Source organism: Microchirus variegatus (assembly GCF_963457635.1).
Source record: "Microchirus variegatus genome assembly, chromosome: 7".
In the NCBI taxonomy this organism is placed as follows: domain Eukaryota; kingdom Metazoa; phylum Chordata; class Actinopteri; order Pleuronectiformes; family Soleidae; genus Microchirus; species Microchirus variegatus.
Genome location: NC_139808.1, coordinates 8,602,422 through 8,628,152, shown reverse-complemented (window position 1 = coordinate 8,628,152; position 25,731 = coordinate 8,602,422). Strand labels below are relative to the sequence as shown.

The following is a 25,731-nucleotide window of genomic DNA, read 5'->3' as shown; positions in this document are numbered from 1 at the left end:
GTCGCCATGGACCTAAAACAAATAATTTCCTGTATGCAGCATGATCATGTCGCCGGGCGACACGAGACCGAGAGAGAGTCATGTGGAGCTGAAGAACGTAATCAACACTGTATGAAGTCATTTGACAGTGGGGTGAATGTAACAGCTTATATTTAAAAGTTATGCACCGCTGCTATAAATCCAGAAGATTTTTGTGGACGCAAAGCCACACAATAAAACTAGGTTGGCACTGTGGTCTTAATTCTTCTGAGCCATTGAAAGGCTGCAGAATGAGAGGAGGAGAAAGAGGAGGAGGACTCTGTGATGTTTTTATTGGCTGAGCATTTTTTTTCAGACTCTTTTCTGACTGGCTGGCAGAGTGAGAGCTGAGCAGGGAATCCCTCAGGGCTCCTTCTGTCTTTGTCTCAGATTAAAAACACAAAGAGCCCAGTCAGGCCTCACTAAACCAGGTAGTACTGCAGTCCCCTCAAACTTGGGGCTGAACTTATGCAGCAGAGAGCAGGAGTCATATTGACTGCACAGCTGCTGTTTAGTCCATAACTCTCCCTGATTTCTGTAACTTAGCAGGTACCTGCAATATTTATCAAAGCAGAGAGAATTCACTGCTCAGCACAAGGTGAATGAAAGAGCCTCTGTTTCACTGAAAGGCAGAGAGAAAGTTCTGGGAGACCACATTCCCTTCAGTGGCACGTTGGAGCAAAATCAGGAGGTGATAGAAACCTGTTCCTTTCAGTCGTAGAGAGTGGAGAAGGAAAACTTTGAAATTAGACAAAAGGGAAGTGGATCATAGAGGAGGAAAAGGTGAGGAGAGAAGAAAGAGCAGGAGTCCTTAGCTGAAGACGAGACAGGTGAGTAGGAAAGTCAGAATGTGAAAGTGAAGAGTGGAATCAGGTGGCAAAGCGAAGACAAAAAGTCTCTTTCAGTAAAAGTTAAAAAATGAGGAGGAGAGTTGATGTTGCTCAGCAGGAATGAGAATAAAGTCTAGACGTTGAAATTGCAGTGGGCTGTGAGCTGAGAGCCGGCGTAGCAGAGCAGCGGCACGAGCGTCTGTGGGCGGGGAGAGAGGAAGTGTGGCCAGCAGGAGAGGAATTTAAAGTCCCATTGTTCTGGAGGAGCAGAGGCAGAGAGAAGTGAGGAGCCGACGAGAGCAACCACTGACTGACGCTGGAAACCATGGACGTGAGCTCAGCCATGGCAAAGGTAGGACACTTTTTCATTCATACTTAAGAGCAGTAATGTTAAGGTCAAGGGTCAACATTTGGATGTATGTGTTACTTACCTGCCATTCTGTGTCCACAAAAACACAGAATCTTAAAGTTTGAGCAGTGAGAAGGATTTATCCTCATCCCCTTTGAAACATCTCACATTTCTGCTCTGTTCCATCAGGCATTCAGACTCATAATCTGACTCCTCTTGCATTTTGTCATTATTCCTTATTCAGTCTTTTATTTGGGATTTGTTCAAGTGAAATGTATTTCCATTCTTTGCCACATAATTTGTGAATGAATGAATGAACTAACTGTGTCCTGTATGTGCGCGCCTACAAGAGCAAGTTACTGAGCAAAACTCATATTTTGAGTTGTTTCATGGACTTTTGAAAATCAACTGCTCACCTCAGAGTTTGTGACAGCTGACTCTATTTTCTTCTGCTGTTAATTCTAAATTTGGCAAAACTCATAAGTTGATATTGAAGCGTTTGGCACCAGGCTGCCTATATAGTGAGTTTCTGACCATGGTTTTCATAGCAATAGGTCTTTGTGGAATAAAGTAATCAATTAAATTCAAGGAATAAATTCAAACTTTCAGACCATTACAGAGCGTTTTACAGATAAATCTTTAAAATAAAAGCTCCCATTCGATCTTTGCTTTAAATATCTGTTTTGTGTTACATATCGATACATTTCCCTCTGTTTTGATGTAACGTTACTCATCCAGACTGCATCCAGGAAAGTTGGAGCTGTATGGTGCAGGAACAGCAGCAGCTGTGATTGACATAATCAGGCACATAGTTGTTAATGCCTGGATGAAATTACACAGATTTTCGAGCAATTTGGTCGAGACTCACTTTTGCTTCTGCCTTGTCTCCAACAGTCGCGATGTAAAACTCATTGTGTTGCTCGTGCAGCTGGGCAACACAAGATTTAAACACTGCTATACTAAGAAACACAGTGTAGTGATGAGCTGATGAGCTTAATCTGCATTGTGTGGACGCAGCTGACAATGGTCTGAATGTAACAGATATTCATTTATATTTAAAAAGTTATGCAACTACAGCTTTAAGTTTGGATGAATCTCGAAGGCTCGTTCGCGTCCAATTTCTAATTCAGTCGGTAAAAACTCATCCATCACATCAAAGACCTGATCCCCCTGCTGGTTCTGCCAGGCATTTGTCTCTCACAGATCCCTCCCTAATGCAGTCTCTGGTTCTGTGTGTGAGTTTAGAGGTCACATCAGTCGGAGACGGATAACCTGATGGATCAGTGTCACCTGTCGAGGGTTTCATCCCCTCGTCCCTGTTTATATTCGGCTGATGGAAAAAGTGCGATCACTAGGTTGGAAATAACTGCCCACACACACACACACACACTGTAACGAACATGCCACACTGCCAATACCGATACACAGAGTGTTTTCACTCTTTTGATGTTGTAATTCCAAATGCATTGAGCTTCATTCAAATTTAACCACAGAACTTGTATTTCTTAGGTCTGCTACCTCTTGTTTTCTTTTAGATGTTGTCTAAAAGAAAGAATTTTGGCTGCTTCTTTTGACCTTGTGTAAAAAGGCACTGGAGTAACAGGAGCATTCAGAAGTTTGAGGTTGTGGGTTTGTTACTTGGCTCTTCTTGTATTTGGGGTTTCAGGACAGTCGGGAGGAGTCCTTGTAACTAAAGTCCAAAAATATTTGCAGACCAGATAAAGGTGAATCATTAAAGGCGCCATATGTAAGAATGCGGCCAAAAACGGTTACTACACTCAAATTAAAATACTGAGGTCTTTTAGATTTCGTTTTCTTCGCCATTGTAGCTCAGACTTAACTGGCAACTGAGACTTTTTTAATACAAATATTTTGGCTGTACTGTTGTTGTTGGTGAGTTCAGTATGTTATATGAACATTATTCTCTGTGACATATTAGGAGAATTTTATGGTCAGTTAGTTTATATTTATTACATAATGCACCTTTAAGAATGGAATTTCTTTCTTTCTTTACTTCTTTTTGACATAATTTAAGGGAAAAAACTTCTTAAAATCTATTCAAATGTGTAAGGGAGTGACAAACACCAGCTGTTTTGTGACAAATTATCTGATATGACTTGAAAACATCAGGAAATATCTAGGATGCCTCATGTAAAAGTTGTGGGCTTGCACTCACATTCAGGATGTCAAACTGCAGCAGGTCAACTCACCCTTTCTCTGACCTCCAGCCTCTTATCTCACAGCATTTCCTGCAGTTTTACATAGCCGACGTGTTTGGAGTTACTCAGCGAGGCTCAGCCGAGTATGATCCAACATACCCGCCTTATCTGACCCACTAAATATAGAGCTGCCACATGTTGCCCTCTTTCTGGGGAGAAAAAAAAAGGGCAAGTTTCACGTTCAAGTTCAAGTTTCACTCTTAAACGCTTCTCAGTCAGAACAATGGTACCTTTCACCATTCAGCAGTTCAACAGAAAAGCTAAAAATAGCAAGGCTAGAATATTCATTCAAGACAAATACTCTTTTTCTTCTGAAAACTAAAGGCACGATCATATTATTTCGAAAAACCTACAAGGAACCTTATTTTAGCAGCAACAAAGAAATAAAAAAAGTTATTGGAGTTAACGTGACCTGATTTGATGAACTCAGATGATTCAGAGCCAGATTCTGTTGGCTCTTTTTTTTTTTACTGGCGATCACACAGAGGTTCGGACACAGATAATCAGTCCAGTCAGAATCAAAAGGCAGAGAGACGTACTCTGTCCACAGGAACTGTGAAATACAAAGGCTGGTAAGGTGCAGTGGATGAGGGTGAGGAGTTTAACCAGAACCAAGCCAAAAAAAACTACCTGAAATGAGTAAACAAGATGATTCATGACCTTATCTGAGGACAGATGTAATAACACCTGTGTTTTATAGAGTTTCTGGATGAATAATTTGCGATCTGGGCAAAGTTTAGAGTCATGGTCTGAGTCTCATCAGTGAGTCACCGTGAAGCACATGTTATTTCAAATTGATTGGATTTCACTGGAAGTGGAGTCTTATCTACATGAAGAATAAACATGGACAAACTTAGAAAAAAAATTCTTCAAATTTCATCAACTGTGGTGTTTGATTTGGAATGTTAAACCGGCTCCAGGGGGACGCGCCAACTGTCGTTGGTTGTTTGGTGATACGACAGGAAAACGCACTGTGAATGTGAGTCGGCGTGTGCTCCGCGGGGATGTAATAAAGTCTTCATCTTCTTCAGCTGTTTCTGTTCCAGCCGTCATCACTGCAGCCTTTTCAACACGATCACCAGTCCGTCCACTGTCGAGCACACACTTCACACCTTCACTGAACACACACTCCTCTGTCTCTCCTCACCGCTAATGACCCGCTCTGATATGTAAGCTCCACTAATACTAGAGAGAAGGACCTCAGAGGGCATCGATGCACTTAAAAGCACCATTGTGTAAGACAAGCCGTTTTAACATTTAATGGCTAGACTGGATATGTATTACAGCTATCTGTAATTCAATTCTTCCTAGTCAAAAAGAACATGTCAGATATCCAAAATTACATTCTTCATATCCACAATGGTCATTTCAGATATCCATAATGACATTCTTTCTAGGACAAATAACGTCACTTTTGCCATTCATGTGTATTGGACTTTCAATTTCAGATATCCACAATTACATTCTGGATATCTACAATGAATATTCTGGATATCTGCAATAGAATTCTTACCATTCTTATCTTCAATCCAATTGTTACTAGTGATAACAACATTTAAGGTAATTGTAATGAAACCACACTGAAGTGACGTCATTTGTCCTAGAAAGAATGTAATTGTGGATATCTGAAATTGAAAGCCCAATACACATGAATGGCAAAAGTGACATCATTTGTCTTAGGAAGAATGTTATTGTGGATAGGAAGAATTGGATTACAGATATCTGTAATACATATTCAGTCGAGCTATTAAAAGTCAGTACTTTTGCATGTAAACACACTTGAGTTTGTGCGCTCTCAGACTTGAGATGTAGCTCTTGATCCAATCCATTCATACTAACAATAGATATAAGTGAGGAAATTGTTTTGGTTTTTTTAATACAAAAACTTCAATATCTGGTGCTACATATAGGCCACGGGCTCACTGCAGTGATTTGGTTCAATGCCACCTTGTGAATACACACAAAAACACCTTTGAAAATGTTATGGTAAACAGTTGTTTAAACGAATGAATCCAGATAACAACCAGGATCTAAATATTTCTTTGTTTCATCAAAATGTGTCCTTTACTCAGAGATAAACAGACACCAGATGAAAACATACATTCCTTGGTAGAAGTAACACACATGTAAGAGGGAGTATCCTTTCCTCTTGTGTTTGTGTTTAGACATAAATATGTGGACTAGGGTTGGGCTAATCGTAGCAACAGACGTCAAAACATGACATCATCAACAACAGCAAGTTTAGTTTTGCTCTGTGTGTTTTTTCTCTGGCCATGGTTCTTTATTTCAAGAGTTTGTTTTTATGTCAGCTTTATACAAATCCGTTTGTACTTGAAGCTCATCCCATTGAGCTGTACTGATGGTACATCTCTGTGAGTGCAAACTGACCCTCATGCCCCAAACACCGGTGTTGGGTATAAAGAGGAAGCTGTTGGCAGCTTCTTTGTAGTTTAAGATTCTTCTCACTATATAAATATATACAATCTATTGTCCTCCCCGAGGAGAGACAGGCCTGTACTGCAGATACCTGGTGATGGACAGATGGACAGATGGACAGGTGGACGATCCATCTGTCTGAGAGACAAACAGCAGCAGGTTGTGTTGAACACAACAGTCGTCAGGTTACGTGCCAGATACAGCACACACACACACACACACTGGTTTTGCATCCATAGACATGGTGTATTCCCTGGACCTTACCCTAACCCTAACTGTCACAAGTGCATAAACCCTAATCTTAACCCAATGCTAACCCTAAAACCAATTATTAACCCTGAAAATCCCTCACTTTCTATGTTAAGAACACACACACACTTGGCTTTCGTTCATTTCTTGGATGTTTACCTTAACTCTAAGCATCTAATCGCTTATAAACCTAATTTTATCTATAATCGCTCTCTCTGAGTAGACAGTGTACAAAAGTATATGACCGTGTTCCTCTTAAGCAGAAATGGAGAAAGTAAAGGTGAAGCAGGGTGAGAACAAGAGACTGAGACAATTGAAACATAATAAAGGTGAAGATGAAAAACGAAGTGAGTGAGGAGGAATACTCTGTGGAGTTTGTCAGCACAGATGATATCACTGGGTGGACCAGTGAGATCATCCACCCTGTGTGTGTGTGTGTGTGTGTGTGTGTGTGTTCACGCCCTGCTCTTCCTCCCACACTCAATGTGAAAATTCTTTCTTCCTCTCACATCTTCATCATCGCCGTCTCTTCCGTCACCTCTCTTCCGTGTGCCTGGCCGTGTTCAGGTAAACTTTGTCCTAAGTCAACTCAAAATCTTTCTGCAATTGTTTTAATGTGCAACAGAGAGACGATATTTATGCCAGATTACAACCGCCAAGGTCAACAATGAACTTTCATTGACAGTGTTTTGGTGCACACTTTAATTAAAGTTTCACTTTCACTCACTTTGAAGTAAAAGTAAATCAAACAGATGTAGATTTATGAGCGCTAATTTCTCTTTTCTCCCACCTTATGTCAGCTGGGATTAGCGTCATCTAACAGAGAGACTGATAAACCTATTGTTATTGTTTGATTTTATTGTAAACAGTTTCCATAAATAGACCATGAGCAGCAGTGGTCTCTGATTACCCGATGTCTCTTGTATCTTCTCAAAGTGGCGCGTCGTGTTTGTACGACTGTTGGAGCAGCAGATGGATCCACATGTGTTGCCTTAGTTGTGCAACAGGACAATGCATGTGGGCTCGAAAGTTGTGTTCAGAAACATGACACTCACACAGCAACAGTGTTCCTCACTCATGTGGTTTTAATAGGTCTTGGAAAACAGCGGAGCACAGAGGAGCCAGATCATACACAGACATGTTAGTGGGTTCGAGTTACTGTTTGTTTTGGTCCTTGGTCAGTAGATTTCTGATTTCCTAACCCTGTATGCTGCTCTCAGTTCACTTGGATCATCCTCACAACAGCTCCTGTCTTTCCCCTTCGTTCATTTGAAAACCAAACAGAGTTTTCTCTGTTGCTGTCTCACATTACGTCTTCTCTCACCATTGATATTCTACCTCTTAATCTTAGTCTGACTATGTTGCTGTTTTAATGTGTTACATGCAGTTACTCTTACATGTTGTTGTCACTTTGGACATCAGATTTAACCTGGTAAGAACTTCTCCTTCTCCTAACTCAACAACTCAGGAAGTCACACTCAGAAAATGGAAAAACAAACAAGAAGCAACACAAAGAACAAATAAGGGTACTAACGATTGCATTGCATTACATGGGGGGAGAATGGTACATCAAGGGTCATCATGTAGATCCCTCTGAAGGAACTGGGCCCCGTCATTTCCAATGTAGTCCAGTAGGTGGTTTCCAGATATTGAATGGCCCTTGACCTTTAATAATTGCAATGTGTGTTTCCTGAATCTGCTTTGTGTTTTTTTTTGTTTTTTTTGCTGAGCATTAATTTCTTGTGCCTCTTAGATGTCTGTAAAGCAGAGAGCAGGAGGTGCAGGAGGAGCAGCAGCAGTGTGTCTCGTATGCAAAGAGAGTTGCTCTGGATTTCAACCACATTCTTGGAGGTACAAGCCTTTTCTTCAGAAAATATTCCTGTCTGCCTGAAAAATGAAACACAATGAAAAACAAACGTGCTGGATGCAGTCCCAGTGGTTCCTCCACTCCCACCCGGACTGTGAAACATGGTTTTTGCATTTGTTAGTTGTTCAGGAACATCAAATTAAAAAAATATGGCATTTGATTCCATAGAAAATGACCATTCAACCTGTCATGGAACATGGTTTTGTGTTCTTCCACAGCTCAGTGCTGTCTTTTCTCTCATCATCTATTCCCATTCGTCTTCACTTCTCCGTGTTACAGGAAGGCCTGTGTGACCTGTGGCTGCAGCACGGTCGACCACGCCCCTGGTGGTGACCTCGAAGATGACCAGTGTATGGGACGCCTGCTCGCTGAATCGCCCTGCTCCCATTTGACAGTGAAAGTCAAGGGAGGGGGCGGCCTTCGCACGTACAAGAGGAACCGTATGATCGTGACGAATCCAGTGGTGTCACGCAAAGACCCGACGTTCAGCACCACAACGTACGACTGGGCTCCAGCTAGTCTCAACCAGAAACTGGTGAGAGTCAGAGCGGACTGTCACTCTGTCAGACACACTTTATAACTAGAAAAGCACTCGGAGAGCGCAGTCAATCAATAGTCAAGACATTGACAAGATTAGGAATAATGATTTTTATTCAAAATAATAATTTTGCCCTTTCATCAAAGAACCAGCAAAACTGTTTTCAGCTGTGCTAGCATAATTGCACAAGGGTTTTCTAATCATTCAGTTTCCAGTAGCCTTCTAACGCGATTAGCAAACACAATGTACCATTAGAACACTGGAAATGGGCCTCTATACACCTATATACATAGGTTTGCAGCTAGAATAGTCGTTTACCACATTAACAATGTATAGAGTGTATTTCTGTTTCATTTAATTTTATATTTATTGAAAAAAAATTGATTTTCCTTAAAAAAAATAAGGATGTTTCTAAATGACCCCAAACTTTTGAACAGTTGTGTATGATAACCAACATTACCATTAGTGCAAGTGAGCAGTAGTTTTTGCAGATGTCTCACTGCAGGGGTGTTTGAAGGGATTTTGGGGACTGCAGGCAAAAAGGAGCGAGGAGGCTCAAGATCAAACCAAACCTAATAACTTCTCCTCTGCCTCAAACTTAAGGCCCCATTCACAGTTTTCTGAGTATTGTGTCTTTGCCGTTTTTCTGTGCAATCTTACAAAACTGTTGTTGCTGTGCACTAATGTAAACAGGCTCTCTCTGGAGCCTCCTCAAAGTTTGTGGCCCCAGGCAGTGGCTCTGCTATGCTATGCCTACCCCTTTCTGCCTCGCTGCTGTCTGGTTTCCATTAAAAAAAAATGGGCTCAGCTATGTTTTAGGTTTCACAGCCTATAATTACGATGATGACTGATCTGTGCAGTAGCGGGGGGACATTTCTGTGGTTGGACACACAGAACCGACACTGGCAGAGCTCTCCAGATCTGTCTGGAAGATCTTCAGCATGTTGTTTGTGTCATCCAGTGTGTGTTAGTGTCCTGCTGCTGCTGCACGTTAGTCACAATCTTACTCTAATGCGAGCGACTGAGAACACACGGATGTGTCACTGACAACACCTGGTGTGTGTGTGCGTGTGTGAGGACGACTGAAACACAGGCTGAGAACCATTACCTCGAAGCAGAAGAATGGCATCCTGCCCTGTTAGTGAGAGAACTATTGTAAATCCATGTTTTCTGGAAGGTTCAGACTGAAGGGAGGGCCGGTGACGTCTCATGTTTTAAACTTTTCCAGAGTTTAAGCTGAGTATTGTAAGACCATTGGCGTGAATGGCAGTTCATATGCAGTGTCTAAGCCAGAGGTGTTTTTGACCAAGGCAGTTGTGGGGTTGTGCTTCTGTCTAAACCAGGGAGCTCCTGAGTTAACTGTGACTCAATGCGACATGAACATGCTCAGAAAAACAGACTTATTGCATTTTTTTTTTTTCGTTCAAAAGTTTGGGGTCACAGATCCAATTTTGTTGTGTTTTCCATTAAAAGTCACACTTTTATTCATCAAAAAAAAAAATAGTCAAGACATTGACAGGATTAGAATTAATGATTTTTATTCAAAATAATAATTTTTGCCCTTTCATCAAAGAACCAGCAAAACTGTGTTCAGCTGTGCTAACATCATTGCACAAGGGTTTTCAAGGGTTTTCTAATCATCCAATAGCCTTCTAATGCGATTAGCAAACACAGTGTACCATTAGAACACTGGTTCTAAGAGATGGTTTAGGAAATGGGCCTCTATACACCTATGTACATATTCCATTAAAAACCAGACGTTTGCAGCTAGAATAGTCATTTACCACATTAACAATGTATAGAGTGTATTTCTGATTCATTTAATGTTATATTCATTGAAAAAAATAAGGACATTTCTAAATGACCCCAAACTTTTAAACAGTAGTGTATATGTGCTCAAAAGAAGCTACATGTGAACGGCCTCCTGTGAACTGTAACTTTAAACACCCCCCACGCCCCTCCCTCTCAGGCCGTGCAGTACATGGAGCTCACCCCGAAAAGTCGGCGGCCGATCTCGGGGACGGATGGAGCTTCAGAGAGACGCAGGCAGCTCCTCAGCCAGCTCCCTGTCTATGACCAGGACCCCATGAAGTGTCAGAGCCTGGCCAGTGAGGAGGAGGTACAGAACTGTGCCAGGACCAAACTCATACTCACAAACAACACAGAAAACATGCTAAAATGACATTGTTTATGCTTATATTTAATCCATTACCCACAGTACACACCACAGCACAATATTACTGATATCAGACACTTGTAACACTTGTAACTTCTCCAACATCCTCTTGTAGATTTCCTCAATGCTGCTGTTTGTGAAGAACTACAAGCAGGAGGTACTTGGAGTCGCCGAGGTGGCCTTACCTGGCGAGGGTACAGCTTTGAGGGAAGCAGCCGTTCAGAGGACTGCAAAGGAAGCTAAGGATCGCAGCAACAGTGACAAGAAAGATGCTCAGGAGCACCAGGACCACGGCTCGACCAACAGCTGCACCTCCTCCTCGACTGGTTCCACTAACGGCACAGATGACGGCACTAAGAAGGAATATGTAAGAAGATAAGGCAACAGGAAATTTGATTGTGGTTTCTTCTGGTTGCACAAGAAAAACACTCATACAACATAAAGTTTGAAGCACCAGACATCATTCTTTCTGTGGTCCTATCATTTTACTATTTAAACATCAGTATTGGGTCCACACAGTTGCTGTTGTGGTTAGCACGCTTGCCTTTGCAGCAAGAAGACCTGGGTTCTTGACCTGGTCTGAACAAGGGTTTTTCCGCATGGAGTTTGCATGATCTCCCCGTGTGTGCATGAGTTTTCTTTGGTTTCCTCTCACTGTCCAAAAACATGTAGATTTGGGGATTAGCCTAGGTGAACGTAGGTGTGAGAGTGGATGGTTGTTTGTATCAGCGCTCATGTGGAGGATAAAGGGGGTAGGAGATGGAGATTGAATCTTTTAAGATATCACTCTTAATAGACCTTAATAGCCATTCTGCTGAAAAGGTTCATGGTGCTGATCAGGATTAGGACTACAGGTTTGCCACTTACTTACAACAGCTAAACTTGATCAACAGCCAGTGACGCACATGTTGATTAGACGCCTCCGTGTGTCCTCGAAAAGATGAAATCATACCTTTCTTTTAAATTGCACTCTTAAATGATTTTGGCCTCCGACATCTAGTAGACGTCCAACCCTTTTCCATCTTGCACATATATTACCACATTCCTATCAGATTGTGTAAACACTGCAATCTCCCCCCAAATGCCTTAATACGACGTTTCTGACCCAAAGTAAATCCACAGCACATGAAGCATGTCTTGCGGCTCTGGAAACGGTCATTTAACGCTTAATTTTTTACATCCTGTTCTTTCTGTCTTCTAGCGCTGCACTGGTTGCCACGAGGAGGTCGCCAAGGAGAGTCCAGCAGTTTATGCTGAGCGTGCAGGTTACCATAAAGCCCTGTGGCATCCCACATGTTTCGTATGTTCAGAGTGTGGCCAGGGATTGGTGGACCTGGTCTACTTCTGGTCCAACCAGAGACTGTTCTGTGGACGACACTACTGTCAGACGGTTTGGCCGCGATGTGCCGGCTGTGATGAGGTGAGACGCCGCAGAGGATTTAGTAGACGAGATAAACATCCAACACAGGAATGTATGTAATCTGGAATAATATATGGATGACCGTACCATTCAATACCACACCACACTCCTATGCAATCTATGCTCTAAATCCGGTTTTATGTACTTTTTTTTGTCTGACACATCACATTCCCAAGTTTTTAAAGAAAATACCCTTTAAAGTAATGATGTAAGACCTGGCAACACATAATTTGTACCTTTCTACAAACACAGGTTATGTAACTGTATTTGGGCTATGTTCATGTTCTGTACACACTCACAAGGTCTGACGTGTTGTGCGTTCAGAGATAATCTTCTCCATACCAAGGCTGTAACTAGTGGTCATTTGAGTTTCTATCTTTTCAAACCAGTCCGGTCGTTTGACCTCTGACCTCTGCCATCAACAATGCATTTTCCAGATAACTCACTCAATATTTTCTCTTTTTCAGACCATAGAAATACTGCAGATGTGTTTTAAAAAATCCCAGTAGATCAGCTGTCATGTGATTGGCTATTTAAATATAATATTGTATAAAAGTACACTACTGTTCAAAAGTTTGGGGTCAGTTAGAAATGCCCTTATTTTAAAAGGAAAGGCACTTTTTTTCAATGAATATAACATTAAATGAATCAGAAATACACTCTATACATTGTTAATGTGGTAAACGACTATTCTAGCTGCAAACGTCTGGTTTTTAATGGAATATGTACATAGGTGTATAGAGGCCCATTTCCAGCAACCATCTCTCCAGTGTTCTAATGGTACATTGTGTTTGCTAATCGCGTTAGAAGGCTATTGGATGATTAGAAAACCCTTGAAAACCCTTTGTGCAATTATGATATTTTGAATCATTATTATTTCAAATCTTGTCTTGACTATATTTATTTTATATTAATTTTTCAACTCTTTTGATGAATAAAAGTGTGACTTTAAAAGGAAAACACATCAAAAATGTGTGACCCCAAACTTTTGAACGGTACTGTATATTATGTATTTAAATGTGACTTTTAACTGTGTATTCTCCTTCTTACCTCCCCTTATCGCTCTTCCCTCAGTTAATCTTCTGCCAGTCTTTCCATGCTTCAGAAGATGGACGGACATGGCATCATCAACATCACTGCTGCTGGAAGTGTGGGCAAAGCCTGGAAACTCCCTGTCAGCACTGAGACACCGGCACTGGGAGTCTATTCGACACAGGATGGTGTTAGACGTTAGAACTGCTCAATGACTGAACATAGAGGTTCAAAAAAATGTCAGACAAGACAAAAAAAAGTGTTTTTTTTAACAAAAAAATAAAAGAAATGAGTAATAAAAAATTATATTATACAGGATAAGTTGTCAAAACGCCCAGCTGATTTATTGGTGTTTAAAATACTTAAGAGATTTAGCTTTAGTTGTGGCACTCAGACACTTCTTTAACTCCACTGGGGTCTGAAGTACTTCTTTTTATTGTCGACACAAGGTGTTTAAAGTACTTTAAGTGAAGAGAAACAGTCCGTCGATTTATTAGCACTTTAAGTGCCTCGCAGTGACGGGTGCCAGATGAGCTGATTTCAGCCTGGAGTTCTTCAGATAATAAACAGATCACACATTGGAGGACCAATATAAATGAAAACTAATAAAATAAATTAATCACAATTTATATTTATCAATTAGATCATTGAAATCAAAGTCTAGTCTAAGATTTTTTTATTTTTTTTTTCTTAAAGAAATTTCCTATTTAAACAGGCAATAAAAATAAAGTTTAGAAGATATAGGCAGAAACATAGATTTGCTGGAAAATGTAGCATCATCATTATTACATTTACAGGTATAAAGAAATGTGGAGACTTTTATATTTGTGTTCAAAGTGAAGTCAGTGAACCTCCCAATTATTTTTATCCTACATAGAGAAGTGTCATTTTTAAATTACTCTTCAATCCTACAATGTCAGGTTTGTTTCACCTATAAAACATATTTTGCGCAGAAGTAATCTCATTGTTTATCTCACACCTAAGAGAACTGGACTGGTAGAAGGTTGGAAAAGTCATAATCGGTTATTGGCAGTTAACATTTATCCCGCACTGCTTTTAATACAAACATATGATTTGATTTTACTTCCCCTTAATATGTGATTATATTTAATTTCCTTGTCTTCTATTCCTGTGTGTGCTGTTACAGTTAAACTGCAGATCTGTTTGGTGATTTAGCCTCTGGCTGCTGCTTCATGTTTTTTTTACGCCTTCACTTATACCCTTGATAAAATTTTAGCATTTCGGTAACAAAGGTTTGAGAATCCAAGCTGTTCTGATCCGTACGGCAAAAGTAAGTTCACAAAAGACTGGATACAGCGTAAAACGGCACCTCTGAAATGTAATATAAAGTGAAATACACACAAAGACATGATATATAATCTCTGGGTCAAATCATAAACAAGGATTTCTCGAAAGTCTGCTCCACACGAATTGTGTATTGAAACTTTGATGTCATGTTTAATAATGTCAGGAAAGATTTTTAACATGATAACTTTTGAGTGTTTACAGTATCATCATCAGGTCGACTCTAATAAACACAATTCTGTGCATTGATATACAGTATATATCAATATAACACTATGTTCAATAAATATAGGTTACATTTTAGTCTTTCAATCTCTAATGTATATCAAGTGTTCTTAGCTTAGCTTTTTAGAAAAATCTAAGTTTTCTTTTTTCATTTCATAAATTAGATGTTAATGTACGAGCTGTAAAACCAGAGGCAAGAACAATAACACAGCAGTGAGTACAGATGGTATTCAGGCTTTTTTTAAAATTGCACTGAAGGAAAAATAAGCCAATTATGTTTTCCTCTCTGAATAGTGAATGGCACTATGGCATATCAGTGATACTTTTCCAAGCAAGAGTGTTTTGAACTGTTGGGATGAATATTATTATTTTTATTATTATTATTATTATCCCACGCATGGTTATGTTTGAATGCTGCTTTGACCTTTGTATTTACATGAAAACTGTCACATATCACAAGATATTCTCCTGCTGCTCGTGTTTCCACAGCAAGGATGGACAAGAATAAAAAAAAAACATTCTTACTAAACCTTTTGTTGTGTGTCACATCTTCACAGAGAAAGCGAGAGATCACTCAATGACAGGTGATGATTTTCATATCCATCCATCCAGCTGACAGAGGGCAAAAGGCCTGGTACGGCGTGGACAGGTCGCCAGTACCATCACAGGGCCAGATACTGTAGAGACAAACAACCATCCACTCTCACGGTCAATTTAGACTGTCCAATTTGCCTAATCTTCAAATCTGGACTGTGGGAGGAAACGAGAAACCCCGGAGAAAACCCACGTACACAGAAAGACCCTTGTTCTGCGACCATCTCAAACTAAACAACTTAAAGGTGAAGTAAGTAGTTTATAGTGCCATCTAGAGGAGAGGATGAAATTTACAACAAAGAACTGCTGCTCTGCTCACCCCCTCCCTTCCCTGAACGCTACGGTATCCTCAGCTGGTCAAATGTCGTCCTCGTCGTCTTTCTCCGTGTCAGCAGATGAGGTTCGTGAGGTGAGGGAGAGGGCGAGCTACCGCGGCCGTAGCAGACGAAGCGGAGAGAGAGGAGGCGGGACTTCCGCTACAAGTAAAGAGACGCTTGATTTGTTCTCTCGCGTTTGTCCTTACAGGCTCCGGTAGAAACATGGCGTCTCGCTGCTAACAGTGGCTATGCAACCGCGGTCCGCGGTCATGTTATTTAACATGACTTTTTGAAACACTACGAAAATGAAACAAAAACTATTATACAGCGACTAGACAATGCAGGAGCACATCATATGTATAAAAAAGTGGATTTTGGGTTATATAAACCCATAAATACTACATATTGTACCTTTAAGGCGTCAGGTGAAGTTTAAGTTTTTAAGTTTAACTTCTTATAATATTAAAATTTAAATATTTTGAAAATGTACATCACAATTTTGTCAAATTATTATATTATTGTTGTTATATCTGATGCCCTGCGATGGACTGGCGACCTGTCCAGGGTGTACCCCACCTTTGCCCCCCTGTGTCAACTGGGATAGACGCCTCATGTGGAGGATAAAGTGGTAGAAAATGAATGGATGAATGTTATATCTGATAAATAATTATTTCATCTTTTACTACTTTAACCTGTGCAGAGTCACAGGGAGAGAGCTGGAGCCACTCCCAGTTGACATCAGGTGAAAATCGGGTACACTTTGAACAGATCACTAGTCCATCACAGGTTCAACATACAGTGACCGGTCACTTACACACACTATCACACATACGTATCAGTTTAGAGACTCCAGTTAACCTATCACCCTGTGTGCATGTAATGTACCTGGACTATACCAACTGAAGGAGGAAGCAGAGAACATGCAAACACACTCTCACACACTCAGTCCATCCAGGATTCAAATCCTCTTTCAGACAGGTGACGGTGTTGTTTTTGGACAGTAACTCATACAATTCAGTTTCAGATCCAAATATCACTATTTATATGTGTGTGTGTGTGTGTTTTTTTTGTGTGTGCTGACCTACTCCACGCAGGAATGTGAGATATTTCTGTGGTTTCTCGTCTGCCGTTCCTGAGCAGTTGCGTCACTCAGCTGAATGTCTGACAGCTGTTTCCTGAACCGTGAAAGAAAAGCCAGAAAAGGATATTTTTAGTCCCAAACTGAGACAAATTTATCTGGTTTGCTTGGTATTCTTATTTAATAGCACACCTCGTCATGGGGGAGGGTTTTAGGAGGATCTATTCCAGTCTACTTCCTCTCATTCTGGGCACAGATTAGATAATTTGGCCTAATTTGATTGAAATTAAAAACATTTAAATAATTAGGGCCCAAAAGGACAAATTAATTAAATTGAGGAAGTTGACACCCTGTAGATATTAAATGGGATAAAAGCTGATAAAAATCCAGAATCCTCACTGAATTAATTTAATGTAGAATCTGAGCTTTTTAGTGAAACTGCAGCTACATCAATTTCAGACATTTTGCAGTAAATGGACATAAAAATATCAGTTCCATTTAACCTAAATTTTTCAATCATGAAATTGAGTTTTTATCTTTTTTTTTTTTTTTTCCAGATACTAATTTGTATGTTTCAATGTTGGGTAAAGGTGGCATCTGCTGTTTTTACTTAATTGGACCCTTCTTCCCTTAGTAAAAAATAAAAACATTTTTAAATAATTCTCATCATCATCATTATTATTATTATTATTATTATTATTATTATTATTATTATTATTATTATTATTATTATTATCATCATCATTCTTTGTATTTACTGTTAATTTCCATGTATCTGTTTGTCTAAGATTTCTTTAAAATGGCAAATAATATTTATATATTATATATATATGTATATACATTGTATATACATATATATATGTGGGTTTTTTTTGTTTGTTTTTTAAACAAATACAGGTAAAAAGGTAAGTTTCATCGTGCCTCAAAGTGTGTATGTTGTCTAAAGTGTAAGCTGAGATGGTAGCGCCCCTGTGTGGTGGGTTCTTTTAAAAATTTTACGTCATCATCACACGCAGAGAAAAAAAAACCCACTCTCACACTCGGCTTTGATATTTCCAACAGAGCCTGAACGCAGCACGGCGCTTCCCCTTTAAACGCCTGTGTGAAGTGTAAAGTGGGTGAAAGGGGAGGAAGAGAAGAGAGGAGAGTAATAAATAATGAGGAGGAAGAGGAGGAGAGGTCAGACCACAGACGAGACCGACTGACAGGTAAACTGTGCTGTTTTTACTCTGCGTCATTATAATATAAATGTGATGAAGGTGATGATGATGATGTGCGTCATAGTGTAAATGTGTCTTCGCTGCTGTAGCTTGGTGAGGTTTGGTACGGTTTCACTTAACCCGACTGTATTCAACTCATTATTAATATTATTATTATTATTATTAAACTAACTAAATAAATAAACTGGCCGAAGTGAATGTCCGCGTTCAAACATGTGACGTACTCTGCGTGTCGCTGACGTCACGACTGGGGAATCGGTATCGACAGATAAAAATGTCAAAATACGATAAAATCCAAACATTCCTATACACATACATATGTATATATATGTGTGTGTGTGTGTGTGTGTGTGTGTTGCATGCTTCAATATGCACAGACTGTAAACATTGTGATAAAAATCAGTAAAATAATTTTAGCTGAGTCATGTTTAGGTGCATGAACAATATTTGTTGCATAGCTTGAGAATCATGTCTTTGAAACGACTCAGCACAAACTGTGTGTCGCTAACAGCTTCATGTGTTCATAAATGGTTTAACATGACTGTGTAAAATGACCGATATCACCAAGGGTAGATTATCAAGTTTGTGATATCGGTATCGTTGTACATGTTGTTGTTACATTCCCTGTAATGTCTGTAGAACGTTTTACATTTTACAAGAATGTTTATAAGAAAAGGGGAAAATGTAAATGTTTCCAGAAATTCTGTTATTTCTTATAAGATAAGATAGTCCTTTATTAGTTCCGCACTGGGAAAATTTACTATTTTGTTGTATGAATAGTTGAAATCGCCCGGAAAATGTAGGAACGTGACCGAAAAAACAGCCGATAATGTAAGATGATGCACATTCAATTGGTTTGGAATTCAGTATTCCTTACATGTCCTTTACCATTCCTTATTATTTTTCCATTAAAAAATCTGATAACATAAAGATCAAAGGGCAAAACTTGGAGCGATGTGAACTGCGTTTAAGAGCTTTGACGTACGATGGAGACATGAGTGAGAAGAACTGTGATGGGGAAACTTCCAGCTTTGATTAAAGAGCCTCCAACTGTGATTGGGAGCTTCGGGCTGTGGAGAGCAGCATTGCACGGTGTGCAGCCTGCCGAAAGTTGTTGGAAGAAGAAGAATCAAGTGCCACACACAGCGGGAACGAGCTGATAACTTAACTTACTTAAGCTCATTAAACACAGGCTAATATTACACTTACAAACTGGTCTAAATGCATGTGCAACACCAAACTGTTTACTGCTTTACTCAAAGTTCTGCTGTTGTTCTACTCTGGCAAGCTGGGATAATATGTCATATATCATGATATAACTTTGGTTAATTGCAATATAACAACATTTCAGTAACCCTGGGCAATATATCGATATTATACCGATATCGTGGCATGAGATAAGATGTGGTCTTAGATGTTGGATGTAATCATGTTGTGATAGGGTATCTGTGATGACTTTTCCAGTTTTAAAAGGCTGTTGCATTGAGAGTTGTATTAATTATATTGAATCATTGACATTGACATAACTTTATTTCAGAAAGTCACTGTACTGTACTGTATTACAGAAATATCAATTTTATTTGTATCTTGAAATACATCCATATTGAATGTGATTTTCTCATTTATGGCCTTATCCCAGCCTGAGTATAAATATGATATTTATGCATTACAGAAACACTCTTTGAGGTATAGCACATGTAATTACTTAGTGTAATGAATATACCCTAGATTAAGCAGGGGATGTACACTTAAACCATAAAGGTACAGTGTGCACTTTTGAGATGAGTTCTGCAGAGAGTGGAGCCTCATATTCTATTCACCATGTCCGCATGTTTGTGTGTCTCACTTTTACACTTATTTTGTCTTATTTGGTTACAGAATTGTGCAGCAATGGAGCCCAGTGTTATTGCACTGCTAGCGTCGGCAGGAGCAATCGTGGTTCTCCTCATCTTCGTCTATGTCACCTTTCTCCTGTGTCCTGCAGCCTACCTGCGGGCCTACAACTGGTAAACACAAGCATGAACACACACAGCACAGAACATCCTTCCTCTAGACATGCTGTTAGCCTTTAACAACTTTTTTTTTTGCTTATTTTAACCATAAAAGGGTCAGAAAATGTCCTGTGGGCAACGTTTTTCCAGAATACTTTCAATATGTGGCAGTTATTTACAATTTACCCCGTGTTAAAAGAGCGTTTTAACAGTTTAAAATTAAGAAAAACGAAACAACACATAATCAAATTTGAATGATTTAAAAAGTAGTTATGTATTCAAATATTTGGTCTGCAAACTTCACTGTTTGTCAGTGTTTGCACGGAATATTTACGTATTTGCAGCAGTATCACACTTCCTGTTCAACATGTAGAGAGAGGTGACATTTTATACAAACACAGAGCCACTTTAGCAGCAGTCCTCTTCCTCATAGCAGGAGTCTGCTTCTCTTTCTGTTCTTCTACTACCTCATCTTGAGAAATGTTAAATAAAGTGGCAGTACCTTTTGTTTTTGCATCGACATGAGACACATTGTCAGGACCAATACATCTCAAATATCGAGCAAAACAAGGAGGAGCAGGTGCATTTACTGTTTTTGTATTGGAGGAGAAGTTTTGTTTACTCTGGGTCTCATGTATCACTGACCCATATTTTAGATACTCCTGGTCCGGTCCACTTCGAAGATCAAATTGTGTTGTATGTGGAGGCCCCTGAATAAAAAATGAGTTTAATACCCCTGGTTGAGAAGCTCAACAGCAGCTCAGTCACCACACAGCTTACCTTAACCTTCTTGCACAATAGCTGTAATGTGAAATTACACTCTTAACCTAAAGGGCCAGGACTGATAAGTCTCCTGGACTTTGCCTATAAGCTTTTAAAAACGCACCATGTGCTGAGTCATGGTGGTGTCGCTGTTTTATCAGCGACTTTGTCACAGTTAGAGTAAAAGTTCAAGATCGAGTTTCTAACTTTACACAAAACAAGTTTAGCAAGTTTAGCAAAAATAATGAGGACAGAAAAAAATGTTGCTAATGTTGACAGACACAGCATTTCACAGGCTTTTGTAAAATGTGGACATAATTGTATATGTATATGATACGGTTACATACCCTGACCCTTCCTCTGGTGCCACCTAGTGGATAAACGTCACACTGTAAACCCATACTGTAATTTTGAGAAACAGAATTCAACTCGGTGTACATTCAAGTTCAGGGAAACTGATTGTTCACTGTGATGCCCCGGCTCTATTTATTCATGATTATTGTGTTATTTTTTATTTCTTAAGCTGGATTTGCAACTGATTAGGGTTTGACAGGGAGAAAATACTGCATTCAGGGGAGAAACAGGGGAAAGTGTTGTACAATTACGTTTCCTCTAACTCTCTTTGTTACTTGTTACTGCCAAATAAAATCAGAAGAAGAAGAGTTGATCATGGTCTGTATTTATACAGAGCTTTTCTCGTCTTGATGAGCTGTTTCACACTACAGTTTTATTTTACAGTACAGTATATGTCATATTCTTTAAGTAATATTATAAAAAGTGACTACAATTCACTACAATTTCTTGTACATTTGTAACAGATGAACAAGAAAAACATTGGCTTTAAAGAACAACATAAACACCTTATTCTAATTATCCAATAAACCAAAAGTGTATTACAGTTTAGATTATGAACTACATTTAGTCCATAATAAAGTATGTGTTGTTTAGAAATGGTTAATCCAGTATTTATGGTCGTTTGTTAATAAAAGCAAAATGTATATGGAGTTTCATCCATATCAGCGTTAGTGTCATGACTGTTACCTTTACTGACAAACACTGTATGTTATCCTCTCCAGGTACCAGCGTCACAAGCTTGGACTGGTGATCCGTTACTCTCACAGTGGAAATTACCGCTTCTGTTACTTCACCCGCGGTACGCCGGCGGGCGACACACCGTCACTGCTTCTTCTGCACGGCTTCTCTGCCACCAAGGACATGTGGCTGCCCGTCATCAAGGTAGCACACATACTATTACAGTACAATGCATTGTTTTCTCTCTCATTCACAGTACGCCCAGTGGAATCATGGGTGCAAGAATCTTTCTCAAACACGCAGAAAGATTGACGGATGGAAGGAAAGGTCCATATTGTAAGGGAAAAACATCATTCGGCCTTCCTCTAAAGTTATTAGCTCCCATTCCTAAGCGCAAGTCTAAACAATTCAGGACGTTGCCTGCCGCAACTATCTAATCACAGCAGCCTTGGTGCACTGGCTCCATTCTGTTGTCTACAGAATTAGTCTCTTCATATTTTTGCTGAGCCTAACCGGAGGGCAGCTCAACGTAGCACCTTTAAATATCCAACTCTGGGACTCACAGGCAGACTGACAGAGGACGCCCAACTGTTAACATACTTGTTTTTGTTCGGCATTGTCTCAGTTCCCCTGAGATCTGAGCTGCTTCCAATAAAGCCTTGTTCAACTTAACTCATCTCTGACCAGGAAACTCCATCTTTGGTCGACTCACTAAATAATCAAATCTCCGTAACACATCTCACGTAGTAAAATCAATACATTTCTATAGCACATTCAAAACAACTTGTGTTGAGTTGACCAAAGTGCTGTACATCACATGAATACATAAAACTGGCAGGATATGAACAAATCTAAACTAAAACCAATACAAAACAACAATAAAAACAGAATTTAAAACCAATCAAACAGAGAAACAAAGTCAATATAAAAAATGCCAAATCTGTGACAGTAAAGGCTCTGTCTCCCCGCTGTTTTAATCTCCACCAAGGTAACACAAGAAGATATTTTTCTGCAGACCTCACTGAGGTAAGACAAGGCCATTCAAGGCTTTATAAGTAAAAAAGCAGAATTTTAAAATGTAATTCTAAAATAGACTGGGAGCCAGTGCAGAGATGCCAACACAGGAGATTAAAGATGAAAAAGAATTTATAACAGTGAATACATGAAAAGTCAACCACTTCCATCTGTGTGCAGACAGGAGCGTTAACATCAGTGAGCTTGACTCATGCAACTTAAGGCCTGAATAATACTGTTTTCTGAGGCTCTAAAAAAAGGCAGAAGAAATTTCTTATGGGCTTGCAAACATTTGACGGACACTACAACTACTTTTAATATCACAACACCACAAATGGGCAGTTTATAGACGGGAATGCTCTGAGCAAGGTGGGATTTTAAAGAAAGCACAGAGAGATGGATTATTATACAGTATATTAAATCCCAAATCCATACTGTGTAAGAATTCTATGCAGAATATCGCCTTCAGCAGCACTATTTTATCAACATGTTTTACTTCATTTCTTTGGTTGTGTTTGTTTTCTCCTGTAGTACCTCCCCAAAAATCAGCACGTGGTGGGTATGGACATGCCTGGACACGGGGGCACGGAACGCGCCGTTGATGACAACTACAGCATTGAGTGTCAGGTCACCAGAATCCACCAGGTCTGTGGTAGAGACATAGATCTGGAGTTTCAGACAGCAGACATAATTCAATAATTCAATCATTGGAGAAAAAAAAATCTATATATCTACATATATATAATGTCCATCTGTATCTTTTTGCCTCAGACATCTTGTGATTTAATTTTCTCTCATCTTTAATTCATTCACTAAAAATTAAAGCCACGAGGTTGCACTTAAATAGCTCACATTTCTGTTTCTGTCTCTCTGTGCAGTTTGTGCAGAGTATTGGTCTCGATAAACGTCCCTTCCATCTGGTCGGAACATCCATGGGTGGGAACGTGGCAGGGGTGTATGCTGCCCGCTACCCGACTTACCTGTCCAACGTCACTTTGATTTGCCCAGCAGGTTAATTCAGCAGACATTTGATCGACTAAATGTTAAGCTCTAGGATTCAAACCTGAGAATGTTCCTCTGTTCCCCAGGTCTGGTTTATCCCAAAGACTCAGAGTTCATCACTCTTCTGAAGGAGCTGGAGGGAAGTCCGAACACGGACTCCATCCCTCTGATTCCCACCACTGTTCAGGAGTATGAGAACATGATAAGACTCTGCTTTCACAAGTCCCTCAACCTCCCCCGACCGGTACAGTGCCGTGCTGCAGATTAAAGGGATAGTTCTGGGTGGTTCACTGACACATATGGCGGTTTTCCATGATACAGTTGTTGCACTACTCCACTTACTCGGCTTGAGCTGAGCCAATGCTTAATGTGACATAAGGTGCATTCGCACCAGCCCTTCTTAATCAAACCCTATTTCGTTTGCTCGTCTGGTTCAACTGAACTCAGATGCACACCAAAGAACTCCAACGCTGGGCATTGTGGGTAAACACAACCAAAACATACGCGCATGTAGAACGATAGGCGGGGGAAATGGCTGAGTGTGAGTGTGGTCATGCAGGAAGTTCTGAACTAATCTTTTCACTTAACTGATGATTCAGATACACTGAAAACAACGGCTTTGCTCATTGCTAGTTTGTGTGTTTGTGTCGCATATAAAACAACGTCGCTGCAGTTTCGACCCTGTCCACGTTGAGGAGGTGACCGATACCAAACCGAGTAGAGCCGAGTAATGCTGTAAACTGTAAACTGTATCATGGAAAAGCAGGAATAGTTGCTGATGATGATGATAAGTGCGCTGCTCAGTGTGTGTTTGTGTAATGTCAGGTTCTCCGAGGCCTCCTGAGTGAGAGGATCCCGCACAATGGTTTCTATAAAGAAGGTTTGTCTATGAAGTCACTCAGGAGCTTTATGTCCTCAAACAAAAAAAACAGTTTCTGCAGGGTGTCTGCAATGAGTGCTGCCGATTTATTGTGTATTGTGCATGTGTGTGTGTGTGTGTGTGCTCAGTGTTCATGGAGCTTGTCCATGAGGAGTCTCGACACTCGCTACAGGAAAACCTAAATCTGATCACAACACCACTGCAGGTTATCTGGGGGAAAGAAGACAAGGTAAAGGAAACACAGTGATTAATATTACATCCTACAATAGATTAATTGAGTTTATTCCACTCCAGTTGGAAATCAAATCAAGATCAAGAGAATTGAGATCCTTTCAATAAAGTGACATCGCCTAATAAGCATTATCTTACACTTACTCCTTTCTCTCAGTTGCTGGATGTTTCAGGAGCGGCCGTGGTGCAGGCAACGCTGCCGAGCTGCCGGGTGGAACTGTTGGACAACTGCGGTCACAGCGTGTCGATGGAGCGTCCCAGGAAAGCTGCCAAGTTTATCATGGACTTCATGTCCACAGGGGAAGTCAACAATCTAGATGTTAAGAAACATTCCTGACTAAAATGTTTGAACTGAAATGCTGACCTCTGACCTCACAATGGATACAGGAGACGGTGGAAAAGAGAGTTGATGTAAATTATGGAAATGTAGGATTTTTCACATTTCTTCAATAAAACTAGTTTAATGCTAAAGGTCTAGTGTGTAACATTTTGGAAGATGTATTGGCAGAAATGTAAGATACTACCTTAACTAGTATATACATACTTTAAAATAATGATAATGACCGTCTTGCTTTGTCATGTCTCTACAGCAGCCTGAACAGACAAACCAGCCAAAGCAAGACTTTTGCCTTTTTAAAGTAGAAGCTTACTACGTAAATGAAGAAGAGCAACATCCTGTCTGGCAGGAGAGGGCCACTGTAGTTAACCTGATGCACTTCAGAATCAGAATCAGAAAAGCTTTATTGTCTTTGTTACTTTGACGTGGCTCAACATACATGAATTGATAAGCAGTCGTACAACCCAGATTTCTGCGAACACAGAGTCAAACTGTAGTATCACCATTAGATGTTACTAATTCTTACGCATAGACCTTTAAGTGTGCTGCTGCTGCATATTCATTCTCATGCTGGAATTCTGACTGTGAAGCTTTGTGAAGGAGTTTTGT

General features: G+C 40.0%; 2 protein-coding genes across 2 annotated transcripts; both read left to right on the top strand.

The window, feature by feature from the left end:
- The first annotated feature begins 707 nt into the window (after window positions 1-707).
- Window positions 708-15,111, top strand: lmcd1 (LIM and cysteine-rich domains 1). Its single transcript, XM_083892085.1, has 8 exons — window positions 708-848; window positions 1,001-1,200; window positions 7,855-7,952; window positions 8,248-8,503; window positions 10,476-10,625; window positions 10,798-11,049; window positions 11,884-12,102; window positions 13,177-15,111. Exons 2-8 carry the CDS (start codon window positions 1,174-1,176, stop codon window positions 13,285-13,287), a joined length of 1,113 nt encoding a protein of 370 aa, XP_083748211.1. The 5' UTR covers window positions 708-848; window positions 1,001-1,173; the 3' UTR covers window positions 13,288-15,111.
- A 2,688-nt stretch (window positions 15,112-17,799) lies between these two features.
- LOC310929156 (monoacylglycerol lipase abhd6-B-like) lies at window positions 17,800-25,730 on the top strand. Its single transcript, XM_083891874.1, has 9 exons — window positions 17,800-17,861; window positions 19,752-19,879; window positions 21,703-21,862; window positions 23,204-23,317; window positions 23,551-23,683; window positions 23,761-23,918; window positions 24,500-24,554; window positions 24,683-24,783; window positions 24,943-25,730. The coding sequence occupies exons 2-9, from the start codon at window positions 19,764-19,766 to the stop codon at window positions 25,120-25,122; spliced, it is 1,017 nt and encodes a 338-aa protein (XP_083748000.1). The 5' UTR covers window positions 17,800-17,861; window positions 19,752-19,763; the 3' UTR covers window positions 25,123-25,730.
- Window position 25,731: the final 1 nt, after the last annotated feature.

Bases quoted from the DNA above. Each gene is read 5' to 3' on its own strand.
- lmcd1 (XM_083892085.1), top strand. From the start codon at position 1,174: ATGGACGTGAGCTCAGCCATGGCAAAG. The intron at 8,504-10,475 runs GTGAGAGTCAGA...CCTCCCTCTCAG, and splicing joins CTAGTCTCAACCAGAAACTG to GCCGTGCAGTACATGGAGCT. The intron at 10,626-10,797 runs GTACAGAACTGT...ATCCTCTTGTAG, and splicing joins GCCTGGCCAGTGAGGAGGAG to ATTTCCTCAATGCTGCTGTT.
- LOC310929156 (XM_083891874.1), top strand. From the start codon at position 19,764: ATGGAGCCCAGTGTTATTGCACTGCTAGCGTCGGCAGGAGCAATCGTG. The intron at 21,863-23,203 runs GTAGCACACATA...TTTCTCCTGTAG, and splicing joins TGTGGCTGCCCGTCATCAAG to TACCTCCCCAAAAATCAGCA. The intron at 23,684-23,760 runs GTTAATTCAGCA...TCTGTTCCCCAG, and splicing joins CACTTTGATTTGCCCAGCAG to GTCTGGTTTATCCCAAAGAC.